This window comes from Phascolarctos cinereus, unplaced genomic scaffold (assembly GCF_003287225.1).
Source record: "Phascolarctos cinereus isolate Bilbo 61053 unplaced genomic scaffold, phaCin_HiC Scaffold_1;HRSCAF=81, whole genome shotgun sequence".
NCBI classification, from domain to species: Eukaryota; Metazoa; Chordata; class Mammalia; order Diprotodontia; family Phascolarctidae; genus Phascolarctos; species Phascolarctos cinereus.
Genome location: NW_027555514.1, coordinates 71,410,701 through 71,437,236, shown reverse-complemented (window position 1 = coordinate 71,437,236; position 26,536 = coordinate 71,410,701). Strand labels below are relative to the sequence as shown.

General features: G+C 35.0%; 1 protein-coding gene across 14 annotated transcripts in view; it reads left to right on the top strand.

The window, feature by feature from the left end:
- PARD3 (par-3 family cell polarity regulator) overlaps positions 1-26,536 on the top strand; it is a 715,544-nt gene that overhangs the window by 383,585 nt on the left and 305,423 nt on the right. For 13 of the 14 annotated variants that reach the window (XM_020990444.2, XM_020990445.2, XM_020990437.2 and 10 more), the window contains 2 exons: positions 15,617-15,708; positions 20,437-20,520. In XM_020990444.2, coding sequence (XP_020846103.1) covers positions 15,617-15,708; positions 20,437-20,520 — 176 coding nt within the window. The remainder of the gene's footprint in view (positions 1-15,616; positions 15,709-20,436; positions 20,521-26,536) is intronic. The other variant, XM_020990434.2, reaches the window with a different exon arrangement.

Sequence of the window (26,536 nt, the reverse complement as noted above, 5' to 3'; positions counted from 1 at the left end):
TTTCCTTCTGTGAGCAGCAAATTCTTCATAAAAGTGTGCCTTTAATGGTAATTCAGCAGCTACACCCAAGCAACAACATCAAAATCTGTGTTCAAAATTTATTTCTATGGAGCCAGATTTTGGAGCGTGGTTGGCTATTCCTTGCTCTAATAATGGGGAAGAGTGCTTTCATTCTTTCCCTCTCCCTTTCTCTCCTTCTCCCTCTCCCTCCCTCTCTGTCTCTCTCTCTCCCTCCCTCTCTCTCTCTCCTCCCCTTCCTCCGTTGCCTCTTTCTACCTCACAGCACCATTTTTGAATTGTTAGGATTAACACATATCCAGGTCTACATTCTTAATAGAGATAGTGATGTTCTGTTTGTAAAATCAAAACCACACCTTTTCTCAGTGATTATCCTAGAAGGAGAGAGAGACAATTGCTGACAACTTCCTTAGCACATGAGAGCAGGAGAGGTTACAAATAGTGTTGGGTTTGGAGTTTGAAGATCTAGTTTTGGCATATACTATTTGTCACTGCTGTTGTACCCTTTTAGTTATGTCTTACTCTTCATGACCCCATTTCGGGTTTTATTGGCAAAGATGCTGGACTGGTTAGCCATTTCTTTCTCCAACTCATTTTGCAGATGAGGAGACTGAGGCAAACAGGGTTAAGTGACTTGCCCAGGGTCACACAGCTAGGAAGTATCTAAGGACAGATTTGAACTCATGAGGATGAGTCTTCCTGATGCCAGGCCCAGTACTCTATCCACTGTACCACCAAGCTGCCCTTAGGAAGTCATTTAACCTCAGCTTCCTCATCTATAAAATGACAGGAATTGGACTATATCTCCTCTAATGATCCTTTATAGCTCAAAATTTATGTTCGTGTGAGCCATTCTCTCAAGATGATTATTTCAAATAACTGAATATGTAATTTGCTGTTGAGAAAGGAGAAGCCACAGAATGTACCTTTCACTGCTGCTTTTAAGAAAGTCCAAGTGGGTCTGGAATTCAAGGAGAAGTGGCAGTTTTGAAACCTGCTACCTGACGTGATAAAAATGTATATATAGGGAAGTGTTTCTGTATTTATTATCAAATTATAGAGGCTCATTTTAATGTTCCAAATAAGGTGTTTTAAATCCTTTATAGGTCACAGATAATTTTTATGAAAATCTAAGAAAAGTGAACCAGCATTTTCAAATTATTAAACATTTCAACTTGGTGGTTCTGTGCTCTGAAAACATTCCATTGTGAATTTATGAGGAATGCAAAATCTGGACAGTTCCCCAGTATAATTTTTATATTGTACTTCAATGATAGATATGAACAGGACTTTGAAGATTATCTAGTGCAGTCTTCTCATGTTACAGATGAAAAAAATTGAGGCTGAGGCTGGGAAAGCATTTTGCCCAGAGTCACACAGTTTGTGGTAGAGTTGGGGCTTTCCCATTATATAAAATAGCAGTAATTCATATGCATTTCTGAAACTAATATTGTCCTTTAGATCCCTGATCGAGGGCTTTTGCTGACGTACGGTATATAACAGAATTATCTGACTGTGCCTCTATGTTGACTCAGGGTGAGGGATGAAGGATAAAAATTCCAATTTCATTCTTTTGTATTCCTTTTGGTTGTCTTTTTAGGAAAAGTTCTTTGTAAATCTCAAATGTATTTATTTTTCTTTGTGTTTCAGTTAATCTGTACTTTAGTGTGCTTTTCCTGTTCTTGTTGACTTTGGTACTCAGGACCTCTAAAACTTCCCTGTTGAGATTTTTTGTGTGTGATGACTCAGCCCTTAATATTTAATATTATTTGGAACAAAACATAATCCTACTTGTTATACAAAAGGCCTAATAGCTAATTACTGTATACTGTCATTAAGTATGTTCAGTTTCTCCCATTATAAAATGAACACAGTGCCTACAGACCTTATAGGATGAGTAAATTTCTCTATTATACATAAATCAAATTTAGCTAAGCTCTAACTCCATATTTATATTAACTTCCAATTAAAAAGTGGCCAGATAATAGTTTGTATTTATAATTCAAAGGATATAAAGTGATTCTTACTCTTAAAATCTCTTCATATAAATTTTAAAAATAAACATCCACAAAATTTTAATTATTAGTTACATAAGCTAATTTAAAAGCATGTGTTGATTTTCTTAAATTGCATTTATTAATAAAGATTTGATCATAAAGCAAACATATATTGATAAACATATACATAAATGTGATTTAATCTGCTAGTAGCAGACAATTTTAAAAATGGTGATTATACACAAAAAAGTCAATTCGTCTCCCTTGAGAATCATGAAAATTATCTTAAATTTCAGTGTGATGGGTTTTCTTGAGACATAGGGTCTCCTGATAATGAAGATAAATCAATATTGCTCTTCTCTCTTGTCTGCTTCTTCTTAAGAGATGACCAGATCTAAGCCTTCCAAATTCCTTGTCTTGTCTTACTTAATAATAAAGAAAGAAAGGAAATCAGGAAGAAAAGGAAAGAAGGAAGAAAGGAAATGTCACATTATAGCATGATGTTCTGCTTCTGTGAATTCATTTCAGGAAGGATTTCCTGAACAATTACCATGTGCTGTGTGCTGGCAATACAAAGACAGAATAGTTCCTGCTCACAAGCACCTTATTTTCTTCTGGAAAGGGAGTAGCAACTTGAACACAGATTCATACATATCAAATACATGGAGTAAATAGAAACTAATTTCAATTGGACTTGGTGAGAGTATAGCACCAATAATTAGAAATATCTGGAAAAGTTTCTTTTGGAATTGATACCTCAGTTGAGATTTGAAGAAAGGTGAGGATGATGAGGGAAAACTTTTCTTCTCAGGGGGACGGCCTGTTAGGTACAGGTTGAACTGAATGGTCATTGAGCTTCCTAATACCTCTGACATTCTGTGATTATTGTAGCCAAAACAAATATTTTTCACCTGTTGGTCAACTGTATGGCGATGAAACTCTCTCAGTTAGCCAGGGTGGTCTTCAGTTTATTGCTGAGCTCATACAAAGCCTTTTTGTCTTAATGTAGGATGTGCCAGACAATTTTTTTCCTTGGCATAGTCTTCCAGAATCTTTATGCTGTTATGAGAGCTCTAGTGAGATCTCCACTTTCTTACCCTACAACTACAGTTAATATACAGTGAACATACAGTGACTCATAATCATATATGCATTTCCAATAAAATTCACCTGAAATATTTTGAATATTTTTAAAAACAGTCCTCATATTCTCTCCTCCCTTTCCCTGCCCCACCCCTTCCCTTAATCATCATTTTCATAATTTTCCTCTTTGGTCAGTGAGTTCATATTTTTCACAACCCTATGAAAGACATAGAACTACAAAGGGCATTTCTTGGGGTCATAGATTTTTGACTGGAAGGAATCTTAGAAAGACATCTAGTATCTACCCCCTCTCCACTTGCCCTCCCTTTTACAAATAAAGAAGCTGGAGACTTGATTGGATAAGTGACTTGTTTGTGGTCACACAGGTGGGAGGAGTACCCACTTCCTTCTACATTTTAGTTAGCATTTTTTCCTCTGAACCACTTTGCCTCTCATCCCCTTCTGGCCAGTGGACCTAGAAGTTTCTCTCTTGGCCTTCCTCTGGCTAAGCTCTTTGATCAGTCTTTTATTCCTCAATTAGCCCTTTAAGGAGATCTAGAATGTGCTGGGGTTTGCTCACCTAGCTACTTTTATTCCTCTGTAGGTTCTGAAGTCTTATGATTAGCATGTTTTGTTCAGATTCATCTTATCCATCCCCCCAATCTCAATAAACGAGTAGAATTGTGGTGCCAACAAAAACATATAAATATAAAAACATAAACATGCAAATATTGCATTCACACATATCCATATATACATATATATATACACACACACACACATATATATATACATACACACACACACACACATATATATATATACATATATATACACACACACACATATATATAATACATACACACACACACACACACACACACACACACACACACACACACACACACACACACATATATATATATGAAGAAACAAGCTGTATACCAGAGATCACCATTGTATTCTATTCTTCTTTCCCTAGAACTGGATAGTCTATGTAGAGTTATTTTGATAATTGGATACTTTAGAACAAAAAACAACTTTCTCTTTAAAAATTATAACTTTTTATCTAGCAGTGTCTCTTATCTTCCGTTACCTCATTTAAAAAAAATACTCATTCTAGAACTACAGCATGAGAACTAGTGATGGAATTTCTAGTTCCTTTATGAATAAAGGCTTCAAATCCTTTCAAAATTTATTTCAGTAAAATAGTAAAGATCATCTAGTGAAAGTCCATTGTTTTACTGATGAGAAAACTGACCACTAAAATGACTTGCTCAAGATAGCAAAGTTAGTGGGTTAGAACCCAAGTCCCCTGATCTAGTACTCTTTTAAATATATCACACTTCTTTTAATCACAAGAAGTTTTTTAATGGAGAGTGCTGGACTCTTCCAAATGAAACAAGTTCTTTTTATAGTGAGGCAAGGAAGTGAAAATTTATAAGTTCATACATAATATTTTACTCTAGCACTGTGTTAAATGCTAAAAGGAATCCGTAATGAATAGAAGTCTGAGGACTCTGACATGTGTCATTAAATGCTAAAATGAGTGATAGCATTTGGCTATATCTTTGAGGTCAGATTTACTGAAGTTTCAAGATTTTTTTTCTATTCTTTTTTTGAGTCTCTAAAGTACTACTTGGCTAACTGATGTTGGCAGGGCTTTTTATTCCAGTACTTGAGAATATGTGTTGTCTACTTCATTGCTTTGGAGGACAATTTGTTTCATTGATTTTTGTCTTTAAAACCCTGTGTGATTTAAGTCCTGGTAACCTTAGATATCAGGTCCCTTTCTAAGAATCCTTTGGAGAACAGAGGTTAGTGGCTGTGTTTCATGCCTTGGGTTTTTTTAGGTTACATTTTTCAAATTCCTACTGTTTCACTCCCCCAATTTTCCTACCTCAAGGGCATGGTACAAAACTGATCTTTTAAAACTTTCTTATGCTACCATGGTGGCAAGGCAAGATTGCTTTTCTTTCAAGTGTTTTATTACCTAAGGTACCATAGGGTTGCAGTGTGTTGAGGGGACACCTGCATGTTTGCAGTTCTATCTTTGTGCATGTGGTAGGAAAAAAAAATTAAGTATGATTTGTATCTTGACATTGTAACTTTAAACTGTCAAAAGAAATGAAACTTAGAGTTAAATTGGATCTTTGACCCAGGCAAAAATCTTACCTTTGACCGAACTACTGCCAGACCTTTCCTTTAAAAAAAAAAAGACTAACATATTTTTTTCATAGTTTAATGACTCTTTTGAAAAGTAATGACTTTAAAAACTTGCACAGGCATAAGAAAAATTCACAACTGAAGTTCTGTGTGTTAAAAAAAACTAGCATGTGGAAGGTGATTTTCAAAGTGATAGAGAACAGAACACAATCTGTGTAACCATATCAGGCTTGGCTTTTCCATTTAGCATCCAAGGGATCAAACTGAGCCTGAGTCTGCCAAAGCCAGTTGAAACCTTACATGGTGATACAGATCTGCAAATCAGGCAACCAGGGACTGTTAGAGATAAAAAAGAATAAGGATGAAAGCACTAGGAGACTTATTTTGGAAATTGCCTAATGACAGATTCAGGTTTCTGAATAGGAAATGGTATTTGGTATTCAAAAGACTTCTCAAATAAGGGGAAAAAAAGAGATAGCTTTGGTCCTTGAAAAGCTGATATGAATAACAAAGGGAAAGTGTGAGGCTGCTTCAAAATGTACTTCCTTTCCCTTTGTCTTTATATCAGGGCTATAAGACATTGTTCATGCACAAATACATTTACTCAACTCTATATTTTATCTTAAATGGATGAGGGTTGGTGTAGAATATTCCTGTTTTATGTTCTCAACATTGTTTTCTCTCCAGTCACCACTGCCTCTATGGGTATTTTTTTTTTCACCTCATAGATACGTCCTGCTAGGTAGAATTAAAAACAAGCAAGAATATTTTTTTTTCTCTGTTAAGATTGTAATTGGTCAGTTATGAGGGGTCTATTTTTAGTGGAAATTATGGACAGATAACTTGACCTACTTCTCTTTATTTCAAGAGAAATCTGATTACTTTTGAATATGGCTTAAATTGTTTCCTTCTTTTAATCCTTATAAACTGTTAGTGATGTAATTAGTATGATGTCATATATCTATATACTCATACATATATAATACACATGTACATTATATATATATATATGTATGTTCTTACTTGATGATATACCATATCATTTTGTTCAGTTTTTATACTGGAAATTATGATGAGTTTTATTCCCTGTACTTGCCTTTCTACCTTGTAAATATTGATAAGGTAATCTTTTATGTGAAATTAGCTGGGTTTTCTTGTCCATTCACAAATAATGAATTCCTTATTTAATTAAACCCCAGGAGAACAACCTGAGTAAACCAAAAGTAAGAACATAATTGGAAAAGAATTGTGTAATCAACAGTAAATGATAAAGTTATTAAATATAATTAAATTGTTTTCTAAATATATTTTATATTTTTAATTTAAGAAATTTTAGTATTAAGCTAATAAAAAGGACGTGTTAAGTGATGTCTAACTTTTTGACCAGATGCTGGTCTGAGACCTTGAGGAGAAGTCTTAGAGCAGAATTCCTGACTCACTGTGGTCCTGTAGACCTGACCAAGCCTGCTGTAAATTTGTGAAAGCAGACATTAATAGAGCTGATGAATAAGCTCACAAAGAATGGCAAGGGTCTTTATTAGAGGTCTTCATTAGGCAGAATTATGTTCAAAGACATTCCAGATTATCATGCAAAGGCAAAGAGGGAGAATTCCTATATAAAAATGTTCTGATTTTCTCTTTCCACTTGCCTATTTTTTAAGTAAGTTAAGCAAATCATGAGACAACAAAAGCTCATAGTGACTGTGTCACCTTTAATAACACTCTAGTTTCCTGGATATGGTCATAATCATTTTAATTTGGCTTTGGTCCTAAACATAGAAAATTAGAAACAATTCGTCAGTTCACAAATGATAGATTTTATTAATATATTTATCTTCAGTACTACCTAATTAAGATAAATTTAATTTTTGAAAACAGAGTTTAGCCTTAAACATTCAAAGTAATCATTAACTCCAAATGCTCTGACTCAAAAAGATGAATTCAATTCAATAAACACTTATAAGTGCTTATTTTGTAAAAGATTCTCCGCTAGGCACTGAGGTTTCAAAGACATTGACTCTTGCCCCCAAGGAGTTTATGTTCTACTTGGGGTTGGTGGGACAGATACAACATGTATTCAAATACGAAAAGATTAAAAAATACATAAAGTAAACACAAAGTAACTTGAGGTGGCACTAACACATGGAGTGAGTGGGGAATCAGATCAAGAAAGGCCTGATACAGGAAAAGCCCCATGAGCTGGACTTTGAAGACAGCTAGGGACTGTTGGACTAGATGCTACCATGTAGTGTAAAGTCCCTCTCATTTCTAAAGGTCTTTAAGCCTTACTCTGAAATGTGCTCATCAACTTAGGTATGCTTAGGTTATTGAATGATTTTGTGAGCCTGTCTTTGGCGAGTATTCTGCATTCTCTTAATGACCTTTGCTTATTGGATCACATACACCCAAACAGTGAATAGTCAGAGGCCTGTTTACTGTTCCCAGTACACGGCATTCCATCTCCTACCTGCTTGCCTCTGCGTAGGTCTGTCCACCTTGACTGAAATGTTGTCTCCCTCTACCTCAGTCTCTTGGAATCCCTGTCTCTATCTGGTCTTTGGAGCCAACCATGCTTGATTCCGCTTTCATGTGACAGCAGTCCTTCAAATATTTGAAAATGGCCATCTCCTTTGTGCTTTGCTCGTCTTCTCCCGACACTACAACCCTAGCTTGTCACACATCTTTTGAAAAATATGATGTTTCAGTCTAGAAATGATATTCCAGATATGATCTGATCATGCCAAAGCTTCCCTTGTAAATTCCTAAAGATTTTTAGTTTTAAATGTGACCAAGTGCTAATAACCATTTGAAAGACATTTAAGAAAAAAATTTCCCTTTAATGTTTAAGAATGGCTACATTTTTTACATTCTTTGAAAGAGCCCTAGATTTGGGGGCAGAGGACTTTGGTTTGAATCCTATACTGCTGTGAATACATAACTATGTGACTTTGGGCAAATTGCTTAAACTCTCTGGACCTCAGTTTTTTTCAACTATAAAATGAGGAGTTGTGATGTAGATAGCATTTAAGGTCTCCTCTGTTTAAATCTATTCTCTCATGTCTTTGTGAGAAAAAATAAATAAACCAAAGCATATTGTAGTGTGGCTTACTGTAGGTCTCTTATAAATATCAGATGTGCAAGCTATGTCATCTGGGTTGAAGTTAGGAACATTACCCATGTATTTTTCTCTGAAGCGCCATGAAATAGCATAAATTTTTGATATGATATAAAGAGCACATGTATTTCCAGGCTTTTTCATGTTTTTGTGCCTGAATTTGGCTGTAGACGGGAGAGGGCAGTGTAGACCTAACTTGTGTGTCTCCTTAGCCAGCATAGAGAACTCCCTTTCTACTTCAGCAAATCCCAAAGCTCTTTCTTATTCCCTCCTTACATATGGAGACTTAGATTCAGTTGTATTAATCAGATGAGTTTGCTCATGCTCACTAGACAGAACAGGCTTGGCTCACAAAATACAGCTTTTTTTCCTTTGCACTAAAGGTGAAATATAGAATGGTCTAACCAGTGAGAACAGGTTTCCAGTATTTTAGCACAAATCCATTTCTAAATAATTTCTGAGGTTCTCTAGTTTTGAAGGAAGACTCACCAGATTTCACACTTTTAAAACAATAGCAGCATTTTATTGATATAAAGAATTATTGTTATATACTAAGGGCCAGATAGTTTGTCTCCATTTTGAACATTTTATAAAAAACTTTATTGTCTACTTTCTTCTGTTTTAGATTTCCTGATTTATGAGGACAGAGGTTGTCTTTTAAAAAAGAAGCGTCAAGTATTCAGTCTATACTGTTAAGCACATTAATATTAATCTTACAGTTCTTGGCACACTTTCAGATTTCTAAGAGTTTCAGTAAATGTTGTTGTTGTTCAGTAGTTCTGGTCAGTTGTGTTTGACTCTTCGTGATCCCATCTGGGATTTTCTTGGCAAAGATATTAGTGTTGTTTGCCATTTCCTTCTCCAGCTTATTTTACAGATAAGGAAGCTGAGGCAAGCAGGATTCAGTGGCTTGCTCAAGTCAAACAGGTGGTAAGTGTCAGGTTACATTTAAACTCAGGTCTTCCTGTGATTCAGGGCCTGGCACTTTATCCACTATGTCACCTAGCTGCCCTTCAGCAAATATTATTATAAAATAAATTAGAAATAAGATAGTCTATTTTCCCTGTCCCAAAGTTATGAGTGCTTTTTTGAAATCCTCCATGAAGCTCAGGACATGATTTTTGCTGCTCCCATGTTTGCACTGAACACATCTGGGTGGTGAGATTTGAGAGTTTGGGGAGAAGGAGGTCCTAGGGCTTGGTGGAAACACAGTCCAACCCTTATTTATTAGAAAGATTCTAAATATTTTGTCATGTCTCTTGTAATTTTTATAAGTGCCTGTTCTTGCCTTTAAAAACAATAAGTGAGATTTACATTTTTTCGCAATGAGATGTTTTATGAGGTGATTTCCTCTTATCCTGATTCACTGACGATTTCATTGCATGACTTTGTTGCCTGGGTTTTGGGTACATTTTAAAAACAATAGTGAATTGTAACAAGAATAACAATAATTATCACTTTTCATTTCTGTAGTGATTTCAGGCTTACAAAGTGCTGTGCTCGCAGTGACCCTTTAAGGTGAACTGTCATTCTCTACCACAGACACAGAGTAGGTTTTCCTGCCTGTAAGATGATTGTTTAAGGAAATAAGTCACCATTCCCTCATCTCTCCCCCTTCCCCCCCCCCAAGAATTTTACACAGTTGTTTCCTAAGAAATTAAGAGTTATGTTGTGGGGGGGGACCCATTTAGGATTGGATTATCTGGACTGAGCTTCTTTCCAACTCTGAGATTCTGTTAATCCAGTAAAATATTTATTAAGCTCTATGACCTGTGCCCAGATTTTACATTTTGTAGCCTGAGTGAAGTGAAATTTGACATCTAATTCTTCAGCCTCCACTTTGCATGTACTAGGTATATAAATCTACACTCTTCTACTATTTTCTTCTTCCTCTTCTAAAGAGTTTTAACTTGAGTTGGATTGTGTGGGATCATTTTGTGTACTTTAAGGAATAGGGAGCATTTTATTTCCTGACCTTAATTTCTTTAGAGAAAATGGAAACATATGGATTGTACCTATCCATTTTAGCTCCTATTAATGTCTTCATATAAATTCATCACAGGGTTTCCAACCAATATTGGGTTAGAAGATTTCTTCTCATCTTTTGAGGGTACTGGAGAGCATTAGTTGTCTCTCATTCTTGTGGTATGACCAACCCATTTTTTTTTTACAGGAGTCATACATATTTTTGATGATGTCCTTTGTAAGTACAGTCTGGCATCAGTAAGAGCTCACTCCCTCTGTGTGTGTGTGTGTGTGTGTGTGTGTGTGTGTGTGTGTGTGCGTGTGTGCGTGCGCGTGCATGAGAGAGACAGAGACAGAGAGTGAGCGCTGGCCTTGTACTCAGAAAGACCTGGGTTTAAGTCCCATCTATGGCTATGTGACCACTGGCAAATTATTGAACCTCTCTGAGATCCAGGCAATTCTCTTAAAAGGATGCATTCACTTGCCTTGGTATCGGAAGTTTCCTTCTGAGAGTTTCTCTGGTCTAGCCCCTATTCCTACCCTTCTCACTACTTCTCTTGTTATGAGTATCAGGCTGATCCTGCCCATCAAAGGCATCTGGACTGTCTTTTATTGTATCTTTACCTTCTAGTCTTCATAGAATATAGTATTACATGACTTTTACAGTTTTACTAGGACCGTAATAGTGTTTGGGAGTCAGTGGAGATCATTAAAAACTGCTGTTTCCCAACTTTTACTAAATTCTCCTGTTTACTAAATTGCCAGTCCAACTTTTACTAAATTCTCCTGTTCAGTGCTGGGCCCAGCTCATTGTCCTGTTTCAGTGGCTGTCCCTGTCTCTAATGGATGACATCTGTAGGTTACCTATCCAACTCTGTATTATAGTCTGGGCAATATTATGGAGTCATTTCATTTGTGATTTTGCACTACCTTTTGGATGCAAACAATACTTTTTCTGAGATTTATTGGAATGTTGATAACCTCATCTGCATAGGAACACATCTGGTGGACCTCTCTGTAGAAAATGCTTCAGTCACAGCAGACACACAATAATAAGCAACACTTATATTAGTACATTAAGGTTTGAAAAGGTTTGATATACACAAGCTTATTAACATAGTCCCTAGCATATATTATATAAATGTCTATTGACTGACAAGCTGTAATATTGAACAAAGGAGTAATTTGTCATATGCTATGTTGGACCATATAGATGCATGACCTGGAATAGACCTCAGAGGCCATCCAATCTATCCTGTTTGCTCACACTATAGATTAGGAAACTGAAGTGACTTGTTCAAGATCACATAGTAAGTCTCAGAGGTGAGGTTTAAATTCTGGTCCTCTGACTCAAGAGCCATTGATTTTTCCAAGGCCTACTTTCCCCAAAACCTGGTCCACTGACCAGGAATCATGGTTTCCATGTAGAAAAGATTAAGACACAATCCTTGATTTGTAATCTAAGAATTCAGAGGTAGGATATAGAAACATGTTAACATGCCAGCAATTTATTATCATGTGGATAAACAGTTTTCAAAAGAAGAATTGCAGACTATTAGCTATATGAAATAATGCCCTAAACTACTACTGATAAGAGAAATTCAAGTAAAAGCCCTCAGGTCATCACCTCACAAGCAACCGATCTGCAAAGATAAGAGATGGGAACAGTCCATGTAGGATGGGTTGTACAAAGATGGGTACACGAATATATTATTGGTGGAGTTGGGAGATTATGGAAAACAACATGAAATTTTACAAGGAAAGTGACTAAAATGTCCATACTTTTTGTGGTAGTGATCAAGAAGGTCATTCCAGAATATTTATAACATCACTTTTTGTCGTAGTGATGAAATGGGGAAAAAAAATTCCCATAACTTGGGAAATAACCAAACAAATTCTGATGCAAAAATGAAATGGAATAATCCTAAGCTATAAAAAAGTGATATATGTGATTAACATGGAAAAGCATAAAAAGACTTCCCCAAACTCAAGGAAAATGAAGAAGATACAAGAAAACATTATGCAAAGACTATAGCAATGAAAATAGAAAAAAAAAGATGAAAACAAAATTGAAAACAAGTCCTGTGAAATTATAATGATTAAGCTTGGCCCCAGTGAAGAAATATAAGAAGACGCCTCCTCCCTGTTTCTCTCCACCCACTTCTTTGCATATGTGGGGGTCCATGGATGTGGAACACTCCATATAACTTCAGGCTTGATTAGTTTGGCATTTTTAACTTTTTTCTTGCTCTTTACTCTTTATTATTATTTTCTGATTCTTTCCTATGAAGAATGGTTTTCGGAGGAACTGGGGAGAGTGATATAGTAGTGGGAAATGTAGATACAAAACCAAAATATATTAATCAAATTTGTTATAAAAATGAAAAATCACTATATAGCTCTGGAGGCTGATAGAATCTTTATATATTTTCTAGAATTTAGATGATTATGTGAAGTGTCATATAATAATAAAAAGAATAGCTCAATAAATTCTGGCATATGAGTGAAATGTAATATTATTGTGCTATAAGAAATAATGAATATGATTAATGTGGAAAGGCTTATGTAAACCAAAGCAAAGCAAAATAAGTAGACTCAGGAAAACAACATGTTCAATAAATTAACATTTATCTAGCACCTGCTCTGTCCCAGACATCTAGCACCTGCTCTGTCCCAGACACTGTGCTAAATGCCTTACAGTTGTCTCATGTGATTCTCAAAATAATTGTGGGAGTTAGATGCAATTATTACATTTTACAGATGAGGAAATTGAGACAAACAAGTGTTAAGTGACTTGCCCAGGGTCACCCAACTAGTAAATATCTGAGCCTAGATTAGAACTTATGTCTTCTGGGGCAGCTAGGTGGTGCAGTGGATAGAGCACCATCCCTGAAGTTAGAAGGACCTGAGTTTAAATCCAGCCTCAGACCAAACACTTGACACGTACTAGCTGTGTGACCCTGGGCAAGTCACTTACCCCTAATTGCCTAAAAATAAAAAATCCCCCCAAAACAAAAAAGAAACTTAGATCTTCTTAATTCCAGGCCTGACACTCTATACACTCCAGCAGGTCTGCTGGTGTATTTTCTGTTTGCTCAAGAGTTTCCTGTACCAATTCAATTATGGGTGAGGACAACAAAGAAAATTTAAAGAAGCTAGGCTTAAATATACACCTTTCATTGTAAGTGACTACATGTTCAGTCACATCTCTCTTAAAAAAAAATCCTAAGTGCCAGACATCCCAGTAAGGCAAGCAGTAGGGCTGATGCTATTTACACATCCCAAAGTCAGGAAATTCAGAGTTCTGGTTCTCATAGCAACTGTAGCTCAGCCTCAGGCTAGTAAATGTTAAGCTACTCAATTGAGCACCCTACTTAGACATGTGGAATCCTACTACACAAGCTCATGGGAACCTGATATTAGATGTGGGAACAGCTTATCTGTAAATGATCGCTCATTATTTGATCACAGTAGTTTTGGACGTTTCATTTTTATTGCTATATCCTGAGTGGCTCTTCGGGGTTTCATCCGGTTCAAAGGTGACTGTAGTAAATGCTTGCATGTTTGTCAATAATGTTTCTGGGAGACATGGATTATTAATGTAACCTGTTACCAAATTTCTTTAGCTTGCTAAACCATCTTTTATGTCTGGTTTATAAACAACTCTGCTTTCCCCCTCACATTTAGGGTTCTTGTTTACATTCATAATGTCAGTCTTAGGCAGGTTCAAGATGCTGGTTAACCTTTGAAATGTATTTCTTGTGAGTTGTTTAAATGAGATAAATGACTAAGAAGTGCATATTAGAGCCTCTCAGAACACAGGATTATCAGTCCTCAAAGAGGCTGGCTTCGTGTGGAGCCTTGCCATGGCGGGGAAGGCAGGGACATTGCGTATCTATACTGGTTAGAAATCTTCTTGCATACAACCTCCTTTTTTTTTCCCCAAATGCTCAGAGGAAATGTCAATTGGATGTTATTGACGGCCTCTGCCTTGCTTTAATATCCCTTCAACAATGAAATATATTGTTTGACACGGTACTGAACTCATAGCTGATGACATACATAATTAAATGTATAAATTCACATTAAACAATAGAGTGTTACTCTTTTTAGAAATAGTTTAAATAATATAGATGTAAATTTGAAAATATATTCCCAAGTTGTGCATAAAAAATAAGCCTAACAAGTAATATGTATGTATGTACATGCATGTGTGTGTGTGTATGTAAGTGTTTGTGTTTCCATTCTGAGCTTACCTGGAAATAGAACAAATCAATTATTATATAATTATCTTCACAGCCTGTCTCACCTTTATGATAAGGTTCTGTTGAACATTGTATTTTGCAAACTGAATATATTCCAGTTATTGTCATGCATTACATGAGCTATCTTAACATTAATCCAATAGCAACAGCTGACATTTAAATAGGTTAGCACAGTGCCTGGCACTTACTATTATGTGCTTGGCATTCTGCTAAGCAAATTTTACATATTATCCCATTTGATCTCATTTGATCCTTACAACAGCCTTATGAAGTAGGTACTATTATTATCTCTATTTCATCTTAGGAAACTGAGGCATACAGAGGTTAAGTGATTTGCTTAGGGTAATACAGTAGTGAGTGTCAGAGGCTGAATTTGAACTCAGGTCATCCTGACTTCAGCCTTGGCACCCTATCCTCTATGCCACTTAGCTGCCATTTTTAGTGATATACTTCTCATATTGATTTCATGTAGTACTGAGATATCTCTATGGAGGCTGTCATTTGGGGAAGAGATAAAAAATTTACTCAGTTTCTGCAATATGATGAAAAATTTAGCCTTGTATTTATCTTAGTTGTAAATGGTTCATTTTTGCCAAGATGATCTGCTACCTCCAATATGGTACTGATAATATGAAGAACTCTACTGACAAAATTTCTCAGAATCAAAATTATTCTGACTTTGATGGATTGAACAATATTTCTACACAACTATTAAGGAAATTGTACAGTTCATTTGAAATTTGATAGGATAACCATTTGGATTTAGAGCAGATTTCTTATATTTGGTAGGCAAAAGATGCTGGAACTAAGAAACGTGCACTGAACAAAATGGGAGAACATTTTGTCCTCATCCCCATTTTATTATTGAAGACTGGTTTGTCTTGATATACTGTACAGATATCCTCCTAGTACTTACTGAATTAAGGTTTTGTGGGGTTCAAACTGTGAATCATGGAATTCATGCTTGTAATTTAAGTGATGTACCTCCAATCTATTTGTCTCTCCAGGATGAAGATGGGACAGAGGAGGACAATAGCCGTGTAGAACCAGTTGGACATGCTGATACTGGTTTGGAGAATACCACTAATCTTTCCCTGGAGTAAGTAACTAATGCCATTAATTGTATAGAATATACCTAGCATCATTCATATCAGTGTATCACTTGCAAAAAGTATTGCATGAAATTTATTTTGTTTTCATGAGAAATAGATGAATCATTTATTTTCTTAAAGTGCATTTCTTTGTTTATAGAATTCTCTCATTGTTGGTATCAAAAATGTGAATTGAATGTAGTATAATAGTCATGAATATTCATATATATATATAGTCTTCAGATATACATACTCTTCATATATTAACAAATATTTTTATTGACATGTAATAGTATTTGCTTCAAAGTTATTAGTCATATTAACATATATCCTATTCTAAACTGATTTGGTACCATTATGTTATAATTTTCTCCTTTTGCTTCCCCCCATTAAACTGTATAAAAGCCTTTGAATACATCACCACTGTACATGCAAGATATGATAGTTTTAATGTAATTAGTGATTCAGCTTGAATTCTTCTTCTGCTTCCCAAATCTGGGGAAACTGTATATCCCTAGGATTTTCAGTAGGTGAGTGGGGAGAAAAGATATCACCTGATTTATGATTTAATTAATAACAGGGATTGTAAGCTAATTTGTGATAGAAGCTAGTACCTTCATGGTAGTATCATACTTTTGTGACATTGATATTTTATGTGATTTAAGCTCAGATTATACATATTATCTGGTTTGATGTCACTTGGGACAATTTACTATGTTGAGGTATATAGCAAGCAATCCTTTGTAGTAAACATCAGATGGGAATAAAGGATATTCCATGATGAATCACAAATAATTGGTTTCACTGAATTTTTAATTTTCCAACTGTATATTTTTTTAATCATATGGAAGAAAGTGTCTTCTGAGTTAGTATATCTATATGTGTTTATATAGTTGTAAATATAGGCAATCACAAGGCAATAATTAAACAACAGAGGATATCATACCAATTATTTAGTCCAAACACAGCCAAAATGTGTTAAGTATAGAAGTAGTTTAATACAAAAATCATAGGAATGAGTGCTTTATCATGGTGATCAATGAAAGGAGTACATTAAGGTTAAGAACTCTCTTCTTAACTTAATAGTTACCTAATATAGTAAAGCAGATTTTGAATAGTGATTATATAAGAATATCATATATGTGTATTTCTTTCAATGAAAGAAAATTAAGAGTTTCTCAGAAATTAAAATACATTATGGAAAATCACCTATAAAATATATCTTATCAAGAGTGAGTAAAATCTTTTGATTTAATGTTAGATAAAATTATGTTCTCTTGGCTTTAAGAATTAAGGTAATTTATAGAAATAAAATGTATGTGTGTATATATATATATATATATATATATATATATATATAGAGAGAGAGAGAGAGAGAGAGAGAGAGAGAGAGAGAGAGAGAGAGAGAGAGAGAGAGAGAGAGGAGATACCCCCTTTTTTTAAATTAATTTGGACTCCAACATTTTAAGCTAATTATTCTCTTCATTGTAGAGAGCAAATTTTATGTTTGTGTTTCAGTCTTCATAAATGGAAGATGAATTTAATAATTTGCATGCATAAATATATCTCCTATACATAATATAAGTATTCAAATGCTCGCCTAAGTTACGCACTTATGTTTATTATATTAGTATATTTACAATATTAGTATACAGTTTGTATATTATAAACTTAAGACTATTTTAAACTTTTAGAAACTATGAAAATCAAAAGGAAGGGAATTTACATTTCAAAGCCTAATGCTAAATTGTATGACCATTGCCAAATTCATGGAATCATCCATTGGAAGAATCCACTATGGTCATCTATCTATTCACTTCTGTACTACTAGTTCTTAATAAGAAAAGTCTTTCCTATTTTTGGAGCTGAAATCTGTTTCCCTGCAACTTGCAGCCATTGTTTTGAGTTCTCTCTTAGAGAACCAAACATATAAAGTCCAAGCTCTAATCTGCCTGATTGTCTTCAATGATCTCTGATTTCATGGGCATAGGTACTGTATCCACCAATGCAGCTTGGGATGCTTTTGTAGGTTAGCGTATAGTCTTTTTTCGAGTTGCTATAGCCAAAAATTCTGCAAAATAGTCATTAGATATTTAGAGATATTAATCTTGTCCTTTCTAAATCATACCCTTTTCAGACTAAAACCCACAAATTCCCTCCTGTGGTGTGATTTCAAGTCCTGTTACCACCTTAATACCTGTATATCATATTTTCCATTCCAGCTGAGAATGTTAGTGTGGTTCAACACTCCCCTTCATTTTCCTGTATGTTATACTTCTATTAACACAAATTAATGTCACATTAGTTTTTATTAAATGACCATTTTAAGTTCTTCAAAATATTTGGGTAAAGTGTAAATTGTAGCATTTCATGTCAATGTTAGTTTAAAAACAGCATCACTTAGGACCCCTTTATAACAGTAATTTTAAAAAAAAATCCCTAAATAACCTTCAGGGGGAAAAGATATGAAGAAATTGAAGAGACAAATGCAAGCAGACTTCAAAAGGAGAATGAAAGACTGATTTAATAAGTATTATGGAGAAGTCCCCATTTTACCTCCTAATGAATTAAGCTTACAGTGAAGCTTATATACTAATAATATATTAGTAAGGGTAATAGCTTAAATGACTTAAATATTGTCATTATCAAAATAGAGCTAGAAATTGAATTGACCTTAAAGATGAACAAATTTCTCATTTTACAGATGAACACTGAGGCCCACAGAGATTGTGACTTACCTAGGACTGATAGACATTAAATCATAATCCTGGATGGCTATTCAATTCAAAGTTGAACCCTAATTTTTTTTGTGTGTGTGTAACCTGCCACAATCTATGTTTTGCTGCCATTGTGTTAAGTGGGGGTAAATATTTTGACAAATTTAAGAGACTGGAGAGTACTTTCACCTGCATGGGGTAGTGGTAAGGTGGACGTGGGAGTTTTTGTGGATGAAAGAGGATCTAAATTGACTCTTGTAGTAATTGAGAAGCTTAAAAGAGTTGAGGGTTAGGGGAGAAGAGGAAAGATACATTCTAGGTATTGGGGTAGTGTGAGCTAAAGGGAAGAAACAGAAGACAGAGGATAGTCCGGTTTTTCTGCAATGTAGCACAATATGAAAAGGAGTAATAGTATAAGAAATGGCTGGCCAGATAAAGTGATTACATTCATCTCAGAAACAAGTCAATTTCTGGGTCTTATCTTTTCTGTTTCAAAATATCTGCTGTTTGGTATGAAGGAGCAGAAAGAGTCAAAAAGTACTTAAATGTTCTGAACTAGAGATAATGGAAGGATAGGTGCTTTTAAATAGGAATAGAGAAATTAAAGGGAACAGTGGTTCTAGATATGATCACAATAATTCAGATTAGAATAGCTTATCTGGAGTATGACATAGGATATATGATATCTGGAAGGAAGATGGAAAATGTGTTTGGAACTATCAAGAGATGTTGGTGTAATAGAAAGATTTGGGAGTCAAATATATAGAGATGCCACCTGAAGTCATGTGAGTTTTTGAGATAAGCAAGAAAAAGGACACTGAGACAGAAGAGGGATGTTAAAGAACCCTGAGGGTCATCCACCTCTAAGGAGCCAGGGGAGCATGATAAACCAGCAAAAGTTTTACATCATCAAAATCTATATATATATTTTTAACCCTTGAAATTTGTCTAGCTAGTGGCAGCAACATTTCATTAGTAGTAGTCCTGGATATGGGTTCAAATCCTAGCTTATAAGGTTTATGACCATAGACAAATCACTCTATTTCTTTGATTTTTTTTTAATCCATAAATGGGTACAATAAAAATTATATGACCTGCTTCATAAGGCTATTGTAGAGAAAATGTTTTATAAAGTTTAAAGCATTTTATAAATATTGTTGCTATTACTTTATGGATGAGAAGACTTATGGGACAATGAATAGAGTTAGTTCCAACTTAAGGGAGAGTTATGTGCAGTTCTTACCCTTGACATTGATTGGCTGTGTTTTTGCAGGCAAACCACTTAACATCTCTGTGCTCTAGGTAACTCCGTAAAGCTATATCCTGCTAAAGAAGGTGCCAAACTGCATTGGTAGAGAGAATTAACCCTATATAAGTGAAATCACAGGTCCTATTCCAGTCTCTATCCCTGCTCAAAATATACATTGATAAAGAATTTGTGTCAAAAGCAACATCAAACCTTCTGAAGCTTATTTCTTTAATATTTTTTAAAGGCTACACTAGGCCATTTCTTTAGAGTATGAGGTAGCCTTGTAAGTCAATACCTATGTTTGTTATATTGTTTCCTGTGGGAAAAGTAACATGTGCACTTGGAGCAATTTGGGAGATAAAGTCTTAAAAATTCTAAACGCTCTTGAAAATGGCCAAAGTAGCCACATAGGCTGGTAAATTGGGTTGAAATCCACTATTGGTTCAGGGTAGTGTAATTTCTTTCATTATTCCCAGACAGGATAAAATCCATCAGAAATATTAGTTTGGCATTATTTAATATAGTTATTTCTGATGATTGCTCTTCTTTCATGCCATCAGACTAATATTCAGGTATGTAGTGTTTACTGTTGCCTTCATCACCATTGCTCACGTTCTGGAATATTGATGTTGTATGTTTGGTGGGTATCTTTGTTGTGTTGTGGTTTGCTTTTCTTTTCTTTTTTTCCTTTTCCTTTTTTTGTTTTGTGTTTTTTTTTTGGTTTGTTTACAGTACATGTTCATGTTCCCTCATTCATCATTGTCTCACAGTGATATGGTAAAGCTCGTAGAAGTCTCCAACGATGGAGGGCCTCTGGGAATCCATGTAGTGCCTTTCAGTGCTCGAGGCGGAAGGTAATGTATTGTGTAGGATTTTAATTGAATCATAACATGAAGTGTTTTATCTTAGCTTATGCTAAAATGTATGGAGTTGGTTTAGCATGTTCTTAATATAAACCATTTAAATTTTGTGGCCACTGTTAATCTATTCCTGTATGTACATCATAATTAGGGAATGCATTTAGGCATGATTTGCAGGTACACAAGCTCATCATGCATTTCCTTCAAATTATACTAATGAATTTATTGTTCATTATAATTTCTACAAACATTCTACATAACTGATGGAATATTTTCTGCTAAATTGACAATAGATGTGAAAATCAGAACTCCAGACGGACTGGCAAAGTGATGTAAAGAAATTAGACAATTACCTAGAAGAATTTAGCCAACAAAAACACTTTTCCCTAAAGTATTCCCCAAATTGAGTTAAATTCTTTTAAAAAAATGTTATCTGGTTAATTATTCCAGTTCTTTACTCTTTTTTTCTATAATTGATTTTAAGGATCAAAACCAAGTCACCTGTATTACTAATGTCCTTAACATCATGGAACATACTCTATGGTCTTCCCTTACCTCCAATCTCACAATTTTATACAATGGTAATTGATGTTAGTTTATTACCTAATTTCTTAATCAGTGAAAAGTAAGTTCATGAAAATGACAGATACTAAGCACTTAGTGAATGTTTATTGACATGGTTTTCGAAACATTCTGAATTCTTTCTTGCTGTTCACAGAATTTTCCAAAAACACAAGTGAGTTTAAATTTTTAAAAAATCTTTATCAAATACTATTGATAAATATTCTGTGCTAGGTGGATTTTATAAAGACATTTAAACCTGTTGTGCCCCTTCACTCTAGCATTTTCTCCCTAGAGGAACTACCTCAATGCAGACAAAGGACATGTTTTGACTGATTTAAGTTTAGTGATTCTCCCTTTGCACACTTTAGCTCTCAAGAGGAATATATTGTATAATTTTTATACATGAATATGTAAGTCAGATAGTTGGTACAGCTTATTGACTCTTGAACTTAGAGTTTTTATCCTTGAACTTAGAGTCACATCATCTCCTAGCCTCAGTTTCCTCATTTTGAAATGGGGACAATAATAGCACTTACCTCCGAGGGCTGCTGTGAGGCTCAAGTGAGTTAATGAATAAAGCCCTTTGCAAGCCTTAAATTGCTATATAAATGCTAGCTATTATTAGCTATTACGTATAAGAAACATAGTTTATGGTTTGTAATCACATTTTAATAAAAAAAATTTCCTTAATTTCTTTTTCTCCCCTATTTCCTACCTCAGAAGAAAAATAATATTACTTTAAGTGCTTCTGAGTCATGAGAATTATAGTTCAATCTGTTGTTGGGCGATGAAAATAAAAATAGTATCAGAGGCTTTGTAGGAAAGAGCTGAAACATCAGACAAATTTTCATAATATTCACATAATTCATGCTCATTTATGCTTCCTAATTGCTTAAAAAAGAATTTAAAAATATTCCTGAATAATTACCATGATCTCTAGAAGCAATGTATTTGACATGGTAAATATAATTTTTAGTCCCTTGGAAAGTAGAATTCATTATATAATTTTATTATAGCTTTACCCAAGGTTGGGTTGTCTGTTCTGGATTCTCTAGCTTAGATAGTAGATAGAAATATCATGTTTTCCTGGATATAGTAGAGAATAGAGAAGGTATGGTGATACTGTAATATTTACAGTGTGGTAACGGCTTTGATTTTTTTTTTCATAATTAGCTGATAAAGTTATGTTTGGAAATCATTTGGATTGACCAAGAGCAGAGTAATACAAGAAATCTTTTTTTTTACATGGAAGGATATAGATTAATCTTTTAAGAAACTCTGCTAAATTTGGGCTAGATTTATGGCTATTCTCTATATTTCCCCTAATATTTTCTATTCCTTTCATGGATAGAATAAAATTAATGCAGATCAGTGGGGAAGGGAAAAGCAGCTTGTCTAATCCTTATTTGACCATACCAACTAGTAAAACAAATTATTGCTAATCTTAAAAATCCCATCTAAATTAAGTCAGTATGTGCCAGACCCAAACAGGGATTTTACAGTGCAAAATACTGTTCTGCTTGCCCAACACATTGTCTTATTGGTGAGCCAATCTCATTATTTATAATTTCAAGTACCCTTTGGCAGAGCTAAAAATAAGATAACTTAAATTTTACATTGCCTGTTTGAGATGTACTAAAGAGATTATTGTGTCACATTTAGAATCACAAAATATAAGAACTTAAAACACCTCTTTTTTTCTTGTTGCTGTTTCTTGATTTCTCATTAAAGATAAAAAATATTCATTACTTATTACTTTATAGTTATACCATGCTCATTTTTCCAAGGACTCAGTCCTGTTCTTGTGGATATTATGATCATTGTTTTCTTGGGGTTACAAAGTCCTTAAGGTTATGGACAGTGGTAATGTCTAAGGAAGTAAGTAAAAAACATAGCCCTCAGTCACTGTGACTATACCAAACCATTGTTGGATAATCTATGGCCTTGAGTATTAATAAAAAAAGAAATTGAGGAAATCCCAGAGGAAAGAGGGAAGTAGAGCTTCCCTCAAAATCTAACATGTCATCCTGCTTTCTAGATTAAAAGAAACTAAGACACAAATGTCTGTCTTTGACCTAACACAATAGCCTCTGATAGACCTTATCAATCAGCCCATTATTGATAGCTAATAGACATAGTGTGACACATACTTCCTTTTGTTTGTCTGTTTTACCGATACCTCCGTTATTTAATCACTTGCTAAATATATATTTCCTCCTTAAACCTTCACCTGGAACAAAAAATAAAATAAAACTAAGAAAATTCAACCAACCGAACATCCATATTTTACAGAATATGTAACATTCAGCATCCATAGTTCCATATCTCATCAGTGGGGTGTGTGTTTGGAGGGAGGGATGCAGATGGATGGATGATGTTGGTCTTTTCAGTGGATCTAAGTTTGACTCTCTTTTACTGTTATTCTTATTTGTAGTATTATTGTCATGGAAATATTTTCATTTTTCTCTAAATTCCTCATGCATTTCTTATAACAATAATTTTCCATTATATTCATCTTGCCCTACATCTTCCTACCTCTTCCCAGTAAAAGCAACAAGGTCTGTCTTAACCCTTGTTCTTAGACATATTCTGCTTCAAATATTGGTCTTTGATCTTCCTTCAAAATTGTGATATCAAATGTGTTCCAGGCCTCACCTGCTAACTTTCTGACTTATGATGTCCAAGATTCATATAAAACAAAGAAATATTTTTTGCCATCTATAGATATGAATTTTAAAATAACCAGGTACCCATAATTATAACATTCTATTACCATCTTTTTCTTTAAAGGAAGTGGCAAGTTAGAAATAGTTTTAAACAGAAAAGTGTTAGCGAAGTGCTCTTAGTGAGAATTAGTAAATACTGACTGTATTTTAGTGAAGGCCATGAAGACCTGAGAAAAACATTATCAATAAAGGTCTGACGAAGGTTTTCAAAACACTGTCAGTATATATTGAACAGTCTATATTTTGGTCTATACATTTCAAACGATCACTGAAGGCAAGCCTCTGGGTAAAGGAAGCAACTTTCTTAAAAGTGAAGTACCCAGATACATGCAAAACGTTGCTGGTGATAAATGGATAAGCCACAAACCATCTTAACTGCCTTGTGGTGTTGCAAGATAGAATATAGCTGAGAGAAACAGGTTCAGACAATTGTTACAAGGCCCTTTCAGGGAAACTTGGTTAATTGTTAGTTTCTATCACTGTATCTCCTTGTAATAATGTTACCTTTAATAAAACATTGAATATTGTGACCTCTCTGTAGTTCAGATTGGACGCGCTTCTCATAGATTAAGGATAATTTTGAGAATATTTTCCAGGTTGAAGTTTGCATTGTACTTCCCCCCTCCCGCCCTTTACTTTTTAAGTTAAGTTCACCTCTAAAATTTGAGACATCATGAAACACTCATCAGCTTCTACTGATAGTTGTTTTCTTGTTGTTGTTGTTGTTTTTTTTGTTGTTGTTGTTCTCCTCCTCCTCCTTCTCTTCCTCCTCCTTCTCTTCCTCCTCCTTCTCTTCCTCCTCCTCCTCCTCCTCCTTCTCTTCCTCCTCCTTCTCCTCCTCCTCCTCCTCCTTCTCCTCCTCCTTCTCTTCCTCCTCCTTCTCCTCCTCCTCCTTCTCCTCCTCCTCCTCCTTCTTCTCCTCCTCCTTCCTCTCCCTCCTCCCTCCTTCCTCCTTCTTCTTTCTCTTCCTCTTTCCTCTCCTCCTTCTCTTCCTTCTTCCTCTTTTTTTTTTTGAGACTGGGTCTGTCTATCCTACCCGGACTGGGAGTATAACATCCACTCATAGGCCAATTCTAATATTGATCAGCAAGAAAGCTGGAACTTATTCCTTAGGAAATCTGGTGACCCCTCACTTCTAAGTGCTTATACTTAGTAGGGACATGCCTGCTTGGTTTTAGGTCTCTTGCACCTCAGAACTTTTGAGTTCAAGGGATCCATCCGTCTCGTTCTCTATGTGTGCAACCACAGCTGGCTCCTAGTTACTTTTGTATTCTTTGCTACCATTCTCAAATTAGGAAGTTCCTTTTGGATATCATGTACTATGAATATTTATTCTCTCATTCTCATTAGTTAGGGGACATTCTCTGCTTCTCTTACAATGAATTGCTTTTTTTATTGTTTTTCTATTTTTGTACTCTGAGGAAGTGTTTAATACTCACTTTAAAGAGTCTGTTCTCCCCACCCCTAACTTTTTTTCTTTTTCCTAAGCTGTTCACAGAATAAAATTTGATGCATATTTTCTTTCACCATTCCTCTTTTCTCTTGTACTGTCTGTAGGAGGTTGAGCCTGAAGCTATCTACCCACATAGGGAGAAAAGACTGAAATAATCACTTTCTTACAGGGTATTTTACTTGACAGGAAATGCTGTTTTTCCACAACTGATCCCATCTCACTGTTATTCCTAACATTCTTTGGAAGATTTCTTTTATTTGAAATTTTTTCTGTAGTTGATCTACTATGTTCTTTAAAAGTTCAAAATAAATCCAGAAAACCATTAAAATATTTTCCCCTAAATGTATACCCATTATGCTTGCTAATACAATGGCAGACTTGAACTGTATTAGAGATATGTTTGGGTTGAAGTGCATACCTGTGCTTTATTAAATTGCACAGATTTTCAGAAGCCTGTTTTTCAAATGAAATAAAAATGTTGATCCCATCAGTAAACATTCACAGTGCTTCCTATATGTTCTCTGCTCCTCCTCTGATGCTCCATTGTGGCCCAGAGTGGACCCTGCTTTTGTTGACAGCCGTAACATCAGCCTGCTTGCCTCACTAGGTCCTACCACACTGGAATGGCTTAAAGCTCAGACTGTGTGATAGTGCTCAGGACCAGCACATCTAAGTAAGAAAAGCTTTTGGCCAGGTTGGCTAAAGGGTGATGGAATTTGTCAACACTAGCTACTCTGTCTGTCTGTCCATATCTGTCAGTGCCTCAACATACCTATTTTCTAAAGGAGGGAGAGCTATATTGTATAATTTGGGCTAATATATCTCTTTAATTAAATAGGTTTGACGTTTATCTTATATGGTTCAATCTTAACAAATTGTGTATTGTTTCTCTTCTTTTTGTTTCCTTGTTCATTTACTTCTTTGTGAGTAATGAATAATTTTGGAAAACTTTTGTTTCATTATTTCCTAGAATTCCCTTGAAGTGTTCCATTTCTTTAGTCCCTGTCATATATAATAGTGACTGTATTCATTCATGGTCAGATTTAGTGACTTACCCAGGCTCCCTGTGTGAAGTGTTCTGTGCACTGTTCCATGGTTACTGAATGCCATTCTGGCCTATTCAGAGTTCTGCTTTTAGACATTTGTGATGTTTATACTCTGTCAGCTTTTATTAAGATAAATTATGATCATTTCCATACAGCTGGGTGGCAGTTGTGGTGAGTTTACATTATCAAAGAAAAACTCAGACTAACTCAGTCAATTTAGA